We start from the raw sequence: 12,378 nt of genomic DNA, 5'->3' as shown, positions 1-12,378 counted from the left end.
TCCCGGCAGCTCCACTTCCCATCCAGCTCCTTGCTTGTGGTCTGGGAAAGCAGTTGAGGACGGCCCAATGCATTGGGACCCTGCACCCGTGTGGGAGACCTGGAGGAGGTTCCAGGTTCCCAGCATTGGATTGGCGCAGCACCGGCCCGTTGTGGCTCACTTGGGGAGTGAAACATCGGATGGAAGATCTTCCTCTGTCTCTCCTCCTCTCTCTGTATATGTGACTTTGTTATAAAAATAAATCTTTAAAAAAAAAGAATGATATTGAATCTTAAATAATGTTGTAAGTAATATACATGAAATACAGCTCTGAGTTTGCCTTTGAGAGAACCTGTTAAGATTGAACTTTAAAAAACAGAATGATCCCAGAATAAAATATGATCTGCAAATAATTAGCTGAAGTTGATGGACAATTAGGGCACGTGTGCTGGGAAAAAATGAAAACGTCAACTGGAACAGGCGTGTTTAGAGGAAATCCTACTCCTTGAATGGGAGAACGATTTCGCTCTTTGTATGCCATAATAAAGTATCTCTGCCACACTGTGGAAGGAGCAGTGATTGTCCCCAGAGAACAAAAAACTAGAGAGGCAAATTATGACCCTTGTATAGGAACATCAGTGAAGTAAAATACTGATACTCATAAAGAAAAGGAGCAAAGATTTAAATCAGACCTCAAACCATCACATCAAGTGAGTCCTGTGTTCCTGAGGTATTGGGATGTGACCAGAGGAAGTGATGTCACCTGCAAACCACTGTGTGGGAACAAGGATGCCCATCCTCCCCTTCTCTTCCTGGCCACAAGGACCCTGACCTAGTGGAGCCTGCCATCTCAGCCTTTCTTGCCATGGGCACCAGGCTGCTCTGCTGGGCTGTCCTCTGTCTCCTGGGGGTAGGTGAGTCCTCAGACATGATGCGGTTTCACGGTTTGTGCATTGTGTGCGCCCATGCGTGTCTGCATGTTGTTGGGCACATATCTGTGTGTATTATATTGCACACATGTGAGTGTATGTGGATGACAAATACAACTGCTTTCTTCTGTGTCCGAATTCTGTCTCCACAGACCACACAGACGCTGGAGTCTCCCAGGACCCCAGGCACAGGATCACAAGGAGGGGACAGAACGTCACTCTCAGTTGTGACCCAGAGTCTGGTCATGCTAGTCTATATTGGTACCGACAGAACCCAGGACAAGGTCTGCAGTTCATGATTTCCTTCAACCGTAAACAAGTACTTGATGAGTCAGGCATGCCTGGGGAGCGCTTCTTGGCTAAGAGGCCCGAGGGATCTTCCTCCACCCTGAACATCCAACCTGCAGAACCTGGGGACTCGGCTGTGTACCTCTGTGCCAGCAGCTTAGCCACAGCGTGGCACTGCCACCTCCCTCCTGCTCACAAACCTCATCCATCTGTCTCCTGGCAGCTCCTAGGGACCTGAAAGAGAGGGTGGTTTTTTATCTTTTCACTCAAGACAGAGAAGCAGGTTTGGAACTCAGCCATCCTTTGGCAGAAAGTGACCAAGACAAACTCCTGCCTCTCTGCCAGTTGGTGTGCTGGCTGGGAACAATCATCCTCCCTGGAAAACTGGGGTCCCCATGTCAGCTCAACACAAAGGGATATAGAACAGACGTCAGCCCCACGTGCAGGGTGGGCACAGGCAGTCCTCCAAAGCCCCTGGGGCTTCTGCAGCTGCACATGCTGCCATTGTGCACAGAGTGAGCAGCACTCGGCCCCTGCACTGCTGGGGTGCATCCTCTGGAAGCTCCGAGTGCTGGAGCCTGTGGTCTGCTGCCCACGGTGCAGTTCATCTGCAGCTCGGACTCAGCAATATCTTCCTACCCGATCTTAGGCATTTGCTGACCCTGTGGCAGCAACTGATGGACACAGCACTGCCAGTAATAAGGTTCATATGATCAACCTTGTCTCTTCTGCTTGCTCAAGAATAATTTCTTCCCTCCTGCTACTCACAACAACAGACCTGTATCATACACATTGCTCATCTATTGCACAATGCTTTTGCCAATCCTGACTTCCATTCAAATTTATTTTCCATTAGATATTGATCCGCAGTTGTTTGTTGGTTATAGAATATCTTGATCATATTCCATTTTACTTTATTATTCCCAAATTTGGCCACATTCTGAAGATAATGTTATTATCTGCGTAGTTCCAGCAACCTTAGGAAAGGTGTAGGAGAAGCAGGGATGGACTTCACTTCTTCGTCACAAGATGGCGCTGCAATGCCAGAGGGACTGAGGTGTTGGACAAGAAACTAGGAGAGCAGAGGATGTGAAGGGGTTAAGCAGATGGGCTTGGAGCCCATATTTGGCAGGTGTTGCCATTTTCAGTTGTAACTAAACTATCCAGATGTTTAAGAGGTAGGACGTCCTTCTATGCTTTAATGAGATCCACAGTTTCTGACAGGACTGTTTAAGCATGCAATGACATTACAGGTGAGGACAATGACCATGAGCCCAGCACCCTATTGTCAAGTTATATTTAACAGTTTCATTGGGAGTCAATTTTTAAATTTGTAACTGGAAATTCATGCTGCATTATAGCTTCACATCTTCATATGATAGTCACAATTTGGCAGTTATTATACATCCCCTTATTTTAAAAGCTGTAAAACAAAATCAACAATAGGATGAAAAATAGGAACTTTATAAACACATGAAGTTAAATAACATGAAACTGAATGACCAAAGAGTTACTGAAAAAATGAAAATCAGTAACATTCTTGAAGAAAAGGATGCTACTGTATAATCTGAGTCAGTGTATAATTCAGTAACGAGAAAAAACACCATTTTGAAAAAACAATAACAAAATATCAAAATTCATGAGATGTAGTGAAAACAATATTGAAGGGGCTATTGATCTTGTGTTTGGCAAGGAGGTTGTTCTATATCAGGGAGAACATATGGTATTTGTTCTTTTGCGATTGACTTATTTCTCTGAGCATAATGAATTATAGTTGACACCATTTGGTTGCAAATCGTAGAATTTCCTTCTTTCGTTGCCTGAGTAGTATTCCATGAGTAGATGTGCTACAGAGCCTTTACCACTCCACTTTGACCGGCATCTGTGTTGTTTCCATTTCTTTGCTAATGTAGATTGTGCTGCTGTAAGTACAGGGTTATAGAATGGGGGGATCCTGTGCTGTTGGAATCTGATCGTGAAGTGAGATCCAAGATTTTGTGAACATATGGAAGTTTAACCAATACTTCATGGTCTTTGGCTCACTTTGTGCCAAGCTGGAGCTAGAAAGCCTGGCACTCAGTCTCCAAGGAGGTGCTAAGTACTACACCGAATGTCCATCCCATTGGGAGTCTTTTGACATTTAAATTATGAGTTTTCTCTTCTCAGAATGCTTGGCTCACTTTCTTTTTATTGCCTCTTGATGAACTGAAGTTTAAATCAAGTGTTTGCCTTCATGGTTGACAGTGTTTACTTTCTGTTGTGTCACATTAGTGCTGTCTTACTTATTGTTCTCATCACTTATAAAATCATGATCTAAACATTCCCCCCCCCCTCTGTCTCTCTCTGTCTCCCCTGATTCTGTCATAACCATTCCTTTTTTGGCAATGATGCTTTTCCCCTGTTCTTTAGGGCCAGTAGGGGGCGTAACGTATGATGTTGGAGCATGTGTCCTGGCAAGGGCATCTGGAATGAACTACGTGGCGCTGTATATTCTTCCTGTGAAGGACAGGAGGAGGATGCAGCATGATTCTTGTAAGATCCTCTTTAGTGTCTAAATTCCTGAGTCGTATTTTTGTTTTTTAAAATATGTGCTTATTATTTTTTTTTTGAAAGTCAGATTTACAGAGAGGAGTGACAGAGAAAGGTCTTTCATGTTCTGGTTCACTCCCTTAACTGGCAGAAATGCCCTGAGCTGAGCCAAATTGAAACTATGAGGTAGAAATTTCTTCTAAGTACCCCTGGGATACCGAGGATACCCAGGATACCAAGGACTTGGATCTGCCTCTGCTTCCCCCTGCCACAAGCTGAGGGCTGAATTGAGTATGAAGCAGCCAGGAAACAAACACACACAGAGTGCTGGTGCTACAAGACTGAGCATGAAGCAATTGAGCCATAGCACTGCACCTTGGGCTATTTTTTAAAAAGCAAAATACTTCATCCAAAACACATATTCAGCTTTGAAGTCTATAGAGTTTCTGGCAGAACTGAGATGGGAGAGTAACAATATTTTTCCAGACACACGGCAATTAAAAGTTGTACAAGGAAGTAGCTCTTACTCACATTGGGACTTAAATAATGATCAGAGGTTATGGTGCCTGTGTAGTTGGGTGAAGCTTTGGGAGAAGGCCTGCTGTGACTTTGGCTAGAGAAAAGTAGATGTGAAATACAAATCATTAAGAAATGAGAAGAAATAGACAAAAACAGGAGAGTTGATTTCCATATTTCCATCTAATTCCTTGTTACTCTCTGCTCTAAGCTGAGATCAGTGGTGAGGTGAAGACAAAGTGAACCCATTTATGGATTCCATGAGGGTAACCACTGAAGAAGGCTGGGTCTAGAGGGATGAACATGAACTATCAAAGGCAAAGCAATCCATAACTGGCTCATCCTGTATCTGAAACAACAAAATTATGTAGTTGTTTCAGGAGAATCTTTGCTTTAATGAGTTTCAGAAAAAAAGACCTTGATTGGAACAACAGAGTCATCTTTGTGATTTTGCATCATGGTTAATAACAGGTAAAGCAGGGAAGGCTATCAGAAAGAGGAAAACAGAAAGAGAAAAAGTGATTTGAACGCAGCATCACGCAGGGCCAGTACATGGAATTTAATCACAATAACTAAGCATGCTAATCTAACAAGGGAGTGTGAGAGTTGAGCAGAAAGCATTGCAAGCAGCAGGAGGGGAGGAAGGAGGGCAGAGGTGTAGGGAGCACTAAGCCTCAGGAGGTGTGAAAGATGATGACATCAGGACGATAACAACACAGGGTAGTCCCCCAATCAGGAAAAACAGTGTGAGAACTCAGCTCTCACCCAAGAGGACAAGCCCCAAGGACGGAAAACAGAAAACACTGCTTCTTCCACTGTACCATGGACTCCAGGCTCTTTCCCTGGATGATGCTCTGTCTCCTAGGAGCAGGTGAGTCACGTACAGAAGAAGAGCAGCCCATGCCAAGCATGCTGCATCCTCAACAGTAACCTTTCTTCAGAGGAGCACCCCAAGCCTGTCTCCTAGCTCATCTCCATCTGCTTTTCCCACAGGGCCAGTGGAGGCTGAAGTCAAACAAACGCCAAGACAGCTGATTAAAGCAAGAGGGCAACAGGTGACACTGAATTGCACCCCTGACTCAGGGCACAACCGTGTGTTGTGGTACCAACAGACTCTGGACCAGGGCCTGCAGTTCTTCTTTGACTATTACAGAGAATCACAGAGTGCAAAAGGCAATGTCCCAGACCGGTTCTCAGCTCACCAGTTCAGTGACTATCGCTCTGAGCTGAGTGTGAGTGCCCTGGAGCTGGAGGACTCGGCTGTGTATCTCTGTGCCAGCAGCTTGACACAGCCATTCTGAGTCCCCAGCCTGCTGTGCACAAACCTCCTTCACCACAGTGGAGCAGATTCAGAGTTGACACAGCTGTGTGTGCCTGGACCCTGCAGGGCACAGAAAAACTGATGTCACTGTTCTGAAGTGTGACACTTGGAACATTCCTGCTATTCAGGTTTAGGACCAAAAAGATTAACTGCATGTTTTCAAAGCTCACAGCTCCTTCACAAAGGGTGCTCCAAAAATGCCCTTCTATAACTAATGCTGTGTACTAGGGGGTTGAATAGGAATGTATGGTTTAATAGCTGAGATCCCTCTTTTGTAGTGCAGAGAATTTCAAGTTTAGCTCATGCTTACCTTCAAATAATGTGAAATGGTTTTAAAATCATAGAGTTGCTCATTATAGATTTGAGGGAGAGGCATGACAATTTGTAAAATTCTGACCGGGAGCTGAGTAGCCCTAGCTGCATGAGGAAGGTGTTCCAGCTGTCAGAAACTTTAAGTAAACAGAGTAAATGATCCCTTATAGCTGGAAAATGTGCTGCCAAACTTTTGAAGACCAGATGCCAGAGAGAACTGTTTAGGCAAAGAACATATATAGGGTCGTGAATAATGACATAAATTAGAAAAGGGTATTTGAATGAGTAATGTAGGAACAGAGTGAAAAGACACCACTAGTTTGTAAAGATTTTGCTTTAAATTCTAGACTACAGAAGCTGGCAGAAGTGGTGAAAGTGGGGGCCAGTTAATGTTTTATCTGCAGCACTGGTAACATCCATGGGTGCAGGTTTATATCCCTGATGGTCCACTTCTGATCAAGTGTTCTGTATATGAGCTGGGAAAGCAGAAGAAAATGGCCCATTGCTTGGGCCTCAGCACTCATAAGGGCTGGCTTTATAACAACTCAGCTCTGGCCATTGTGGCCATTTGGGGAAGGAACCAGCAGATGCAGGATGTTTTTATCATCTATCACTCCTGTTCTATGTAAGCCTATCATTCAAATAAAAATAAATTAAATCATTAATGAAGAAAACATTCTAGAATAGAGAAATACCCAGGCAAACCAACACAGTGGAATAATAAGGGAGTAATTCAACACAGAAAAAAAATACATGTACCTATAAATTGTTGCAAAAAAATACATAGAATTATTAAAACTTGAATCAATTCAAATAAATTCATGCTGTTCTGGACTCTTCACTTTTACACACTTGTACATGTTGCTTTTGTACCTTCTTGGGAAAGGGGTGTGTCCTGTGCTGACAGAAGGCTCAGGGTCCCAGGCATTGAGAGAGCAATCTCAGAATGACTCAGTCACATGTTCTGTTCTCCCTGTGCCAACATTCAGACCAGAAGGCCCGGCTGTCTTGCCCTCTCCCACCATGAGTGTCAACCTCCTGTTCTGGGGGGCGTTTTGTCTCCTGCTAGCAGGTGAGGGCAGGAGGGGATTTTGAGGTCCTGGTGCCAATCCTTTGCACTGGGGCTACAATACTATTGCTTTTCTCCTCTACAGGTGCAGCACATGCGGGTGTCACTCAGAGCCCCACGTTCCAGATCCTAAAGGCAGGACAGAGCCTGACAATGACATGTGCCCAGGATCTGAACCACGACAACATGTACTGGTACCGCCAGGACCCAGGAATGGGCCTGAAGCTGATTCATTATTCAGTGGGCAAAGACATCACTGAGAAAGGAGAAGTCCCTGATGGGTATAAGGTGTCTCGACCAAGCACAGAGAACTTCCTGCTCACCGTGGAGTCAGCTGCCCCCTCGCAGACATCTGTGTACTTCTGTGCTAGCAGTTATCCACAGCGCTGCATAACCACCTCCTCTCTGCACACAAACACATTTCAGGCTCTGCTCCCACAGACTTCAGAGCACTCTTATCACAGTTTGCAGCACAGGGACCCTGACAGGGAGGTCTCCTGAGTGGTGGAAGCTCCAGTCTGTGCTGTGATGCATCCACAGGCAGGATTGCCAAGGTGTGTATTAATCCCTCAACTCAGAGGTCTCCATCCTAGCACCCTGGTCTTACTCTGGGTTCTCAGATGGGGTGGAGGTATTTCTGCCTCTGAGCTTTTCTTTTCCCCCACTGGCCTGAGTCTGCACACGCTAAATTGAATCAAGATCTGTAATTCCAGTATATTTAGAACTCTGTGTCTCCATGAACACCAAGGATTCCCTCTCTCTCTCTCTGGGATTCCCACCCAGGACCAACCCTCAGGTGCAGTGTGTGGTCTGTGTGGCTATTCTACCCCATTGCCCCCATCCTTTCCTAAGTCTGCCAGCCTCTTCTCTGAACTTCATTCCTTGCTGTTACAAAGACGTCAAAGTGTTTTCCCTTCCCCACATGTGGATGTTCCCCAGCCCGTTGACTTCAGCAAAATCACCCTTGGATTACACTCCTCTTCCTCACTGCCAATGTCAATATCCCTCTTGTAGTGTACTGTTTAGCCAGATATTTAGTACAATTTGAATCTTTCTGATGATTACTGCTCATATTTTTTTAAATATTTAAATTGACAATGACAGGCAAAGAGAAGCAGAAACATAGAGACAGATGGAGAAACATATTTCTTGGCTGCTCCTCGATGGTCCACAAGAAGCAGTGATGATCCTAGCTAAAACCAGAAGCTGGAAGTGTACCCATTTCTCCCACGTGGATGGTAGGACCTCTATTGTTGCTTTCCCAGACACAATAGTCAGGCAAGTGGATTGCAGCAGAGGCAGCTCAATCTGGAACTGACATTCTGACATTAGTAGTCCTCATTGCAAGTGGTGGCTTAGCTGATGGAAGTACAATTCCAGCCCCTGGTTCCGTTTTCAACTCTGGGACATGGGGTATGGCTGTTGCCTTTACCAACAGCAGTTTGCTACAAGGTTTGAATCTGTTTTGCAGAGAAAGGAGGAGTGAATATTGACAGAACCAAAGAAGGGACATGGAGAAGCAACAACCTTACCTACATTTAGCAACTTAAGTGTCCATAAAGCAGTGGGTAAGTAAAGGTGGCACATACACATAATGGATACTTTTTCAGTCATGAGAACAGTGAAATTATGTCTTTTGCAGCAACATGGGTAGAACTGGACAAGATTATGTTATGTGACCTGACACACAGAAAGACATTTTCTCATTTCTGTGTGAAAGTTGAAAGATCTAATTTGTGCGAATAAAGAGTAACAGCTTGGAAAGTGTGTGTGGGAAAGGTTTGGATAGAAGGTGTTATCAAGGAAAAGCAGACCAGTGGATAAAATAGTTCCAGTGCTTGGCAGCACAATGGGATAACATTTGACAAGAAGCAATTGCATTTTTAAAAAGCCAACTAGGTGTTGGCTATTGTTTTGGCTCTTGATCGTTGGTTGTTTTCAGTTATGGCATGAAGAAGATTTAGTTGTATTCATGAATGAATGAAGTGATCACTTATTGTTGCAGGTTTCTCCTTCAAAACTGCCTCATCCCTTCTTTAATAAGTTATCCTGTGTCCAGCAAGGTAGAAGAGTGAGATGAGCCACTGATTGCTTTGCTGGCATCCCTCATGATGCCAAATCAAATTCAACTATTGCATTTCCAGCTTATCTCTTTAATGTGCCTGAGAAGACAGGGAGGACAGCTCAAGTGCTTGGGCCCCTGAGCTCCTGTAGGAGATGTTCCTTAAGCTGTTTTTTTTTCAGTTTTCTGGCTTGCCCAGTCTCATCTGTTGCAGCCTTTGGGCAGTGAACAGCAGAGGGAAGATTTTTCTTACTCTCTGCTTCTGTCACATGCTCTGTGCAATTCTGTCTTGCAAATACATAAATTAAATGTTTAAACAAATAAAATAAATTGTCATGGATCCAAGATAATAAGGCAATTTTTAAAGTATGGGACCGGAAAAAAACAGGAGGAAAAGGAAATACCTATATATTTTGAATGTCTTTACTACGTGACATTATGAGGTCTAATTCATGGTGATGATATGATTAAAAAGGAATAAATAATCAGAACTCCATTCTAGAGTTAACACTGAGACAGCCCTCAGAGCACTTTACAATACCAGGACCCAATACTTTGGACTTAATTGGCAATCCAGTGTGCAGGAGGGAGTTTTTAAGCTCATGTGTTTGGGTGAGAGGCTGTAGACACCTGCTAAATATGCAAACTCTTGTAGCTCTTCACACTTAATGCAAGCCTCTTAGAAGCTTCAACGATGAAGTTCTTGCACCATGAAGAGTAGTAAAGCAAAACTAGTGAAAAACTGAGGATATAAAGATGAATGAAATGCTTGAGATGGACAGTATGTAAAAAAAGCATGTCATAGTTTAAAAGTTCAAATTTGATTTCTAAAAAGGAAATTGAAGCATGACAAGAGGCAAAAAGAGACTATATACATAATATGCTCACTGAGGTCAAAACAGGTCAAGTAAATAATAGATTACATGTGATTAAAGAAAGTTTTGTTGCTGTCAAACACAGATGTGAGTAAGTTACCTGGAATGCAGTGCAGCAGATACATGCGCATTAGGAAAGGGAAGCTCACTACAGGAAAGATGAAGACAAAGGTCTCTATTGTAATAGAAGGTAAACCAAGTTTGTTATGTTTCTCAATAGTCTGAGTGTGCATTTCAGATGGCCTGTCAAAATTAAATATTAAATGATCCAACAAAAAATATGATCTGGAAATAATTAACTGAATTTCCTAGTCAATTAGTGCATGTGTGCTTGGTAAATAAGGATGATTCCAAATGGAGTAGGAGTGTTTACAAGAAATCCTATTCCTGGAATGGGAGAATGATTTCACACTTGATGTTCCATAGTAAGGTGCCACAACTCAACAGATTGAGCAGTGATTGTCCCCAGAGAACAGATACCTACAGAGGCAATTTGTGATACTTGTATATGAACAGTATTGGAGTCAAACCTGCCGACCCAATTCGTGATAGTATAAGAAAAAAAAGTGGAGCAAAGATTTAAATCGGACATCAACCATCACATCAAGTGAGTTTCGCATTCCTGAGGTATTGTGAATTAACAGAGGAAGTGATGTCACCTGCGAACCACTGTGTCAGAGCAAGGATGCCACTCTACCTCCTCCTCCTCTGTTCCTGCTCACAAGGGCCCTGGCCTGGTGGAACCTCCCATCTCAGCTCTTCCTGCTATGGGCAGCAGGCTGCTCTGCTGCATGGTCCTCTGTCTCCTCGGGGCAGGTGAGTTCTCAGACATGAAGTTTCATGGTGTGCAGTATGTACAAATGTACATTTGTGTGTGGTCGGGCATATGTATATATATTATATTACACACATGTGAGTGTGTGTGCGGATGACAAGTATGACCTTTTTGCTCATCTGTTTCCAAATTCTGTCTCCACAGACCACACAGACGCTGGAGTCTCCCAGGACCCCAGGCACAGGGTCACAGGGAGGGGACAGAATGTCACTCTTAGGTGTGACCCAGAGTCTGGTCATACTAGTCTCTATTGGTACCGACAGACCCCAGGACAAGCTCTGCAGTTCATGATTTACTTCCAAGGTAAAGGTGCTGTCGACAGGTCAGGCATGCCTGGGGAGCGCTTCTCTGCTGAAAGACCTGAAGGATCTTCCTCCACCCTGAACATCCAGCCTACAGAGCCTGGGGACTCAGCCATGTACCTCTGTGCCAGCAGCTCAGCCACAGTGTGGCACTACCACCTCCCTCCTGCTCACAAACCTCATCCGTCTGTCTCCTGGCAGCTCCTAGGGACCTTCAGAGGAAGGTGGTATTTGATCTTCATACTTCAAAAGGAAGAAGTACATTTGGAGCCATGCCATGCTTTGACAGAATGTTACCATCTTGAATTGCACTTTGGGACAATCATAGCTCCCTGATTGCTCTAGGTCCCAAGGAATGCAGTGCAATAAACGCATGCAAGATATGAAAGGAAAGTTAAGCTATACAGAAGGGAAAATTGGAGACCTATTGCATCAGAATGTACTCTACATTTTACTATGTGTTTTTTATGTGTGAGTTACAAATGATCAGTATTTAAGAAAAGAAAATAATGGGTGATTTTGTGTGAGAGTACTGGAGAAATTTCCAGAGTTGTTTAAAGACCAAAATCGCTAGTTTAAAAATCCAGATCCCAAGTATAAGCTGTCACACTGAAACCGCAAAATGACTGAGAAAGGAGAGAGTTCAAAAGCAGTCACAGTGAACAGGTGAAGAGCTGAGATAAAGCAGTAGGTTTGGAGCCAGTGGATCCTTTCATGAAAAGTGGCCACGATGTACTGTTAACACTCTGCTGTGAGTCTGAGGCACTCCCTGTGTGCTCTGGGTCCACAGAGCAGCCCAACACAGTGGGACACATAATGGACATCAGCCTCTCCTGAAATGTGGAGACAGGCAGTCTTCTATGGCATTGGGTCTGCTGCACACCTGCATACTCTGGTCCTGGGCACTGAGCACACCTCAAACCTGTACTGCTGGGTGTGTATTCTGGAAGGTATGCATTCCTTGCTCGCATGTCTCCTTCCTGAAGCCTCTGATCTCCTGGCTGCATTACAGACCATCGCCACTCAGCCTAAGCTCCATCTTCCTACATGAAATAGGCCTGTGCTGCTGCTGTGATAGTAATTGATGAACACAACACTGACAATAATAGGACTTTGTGTCATCAATCTAGCTGCAGTCACCCATGTTTTGGTTTCATTTCTGCTGTTCCTTTCCTGATGCCTAGACTAATGCAAGCTTTTGCCTCTGCTCTGATTTCCCTTATCTTTTAAAGATTTATTTTTATTACAAAGTCATATATATATATCTATATGTATCTATCTATCTATCTATATATATATAGATAAAGAGAGAGAGAGAGAGAGAGAGAGAGAGAGAGAGAGAGAGAGAGAGAGAGAGGAGA

The 12,378-nt window shown here is 43.9% G+C and overlaps 1 gene segment (V, D, J or C); it reads left to right on the top strand.

Moving 5' to 3' along the window:
- Positions 1 to 5,002: 5,002 nt before the first annotated feature.
- On the top strand, positions 5,003 to 5,567 carry LOC131483380 (T cell receptor beta variable 5-1-like). The segment is given in 2 exon segments: positions 5,003 to 5,112; positions 5,235 to 5,567. Coding segments are annotated over 2 exon segments (357 nt in total).
- The last annotated feature ends 6,811 nt before the right edge of the window (positions 5,568 to 12,378 follow it).

The sequence above is a fragment of the Ochotona princeps genome, chromosome 25 (genome assembly GCF_030435755.1).
Source record: "Ochotona princeps isolate mOchPri1 chromosome 25, mOchPri1.hap1, whole genome shotgun sequence".
NCBI lineage: Eukaryota > Metazoa > Chordata > Mammalia > Lagomorpha > Ochotonidae > Ochotona > Ochotona princeps.
The sequence above is the reverse complement of the archived record's forward strand: the minus strand, read 5'-3'. Positions and strand labels throughout refer to the sequence as shown.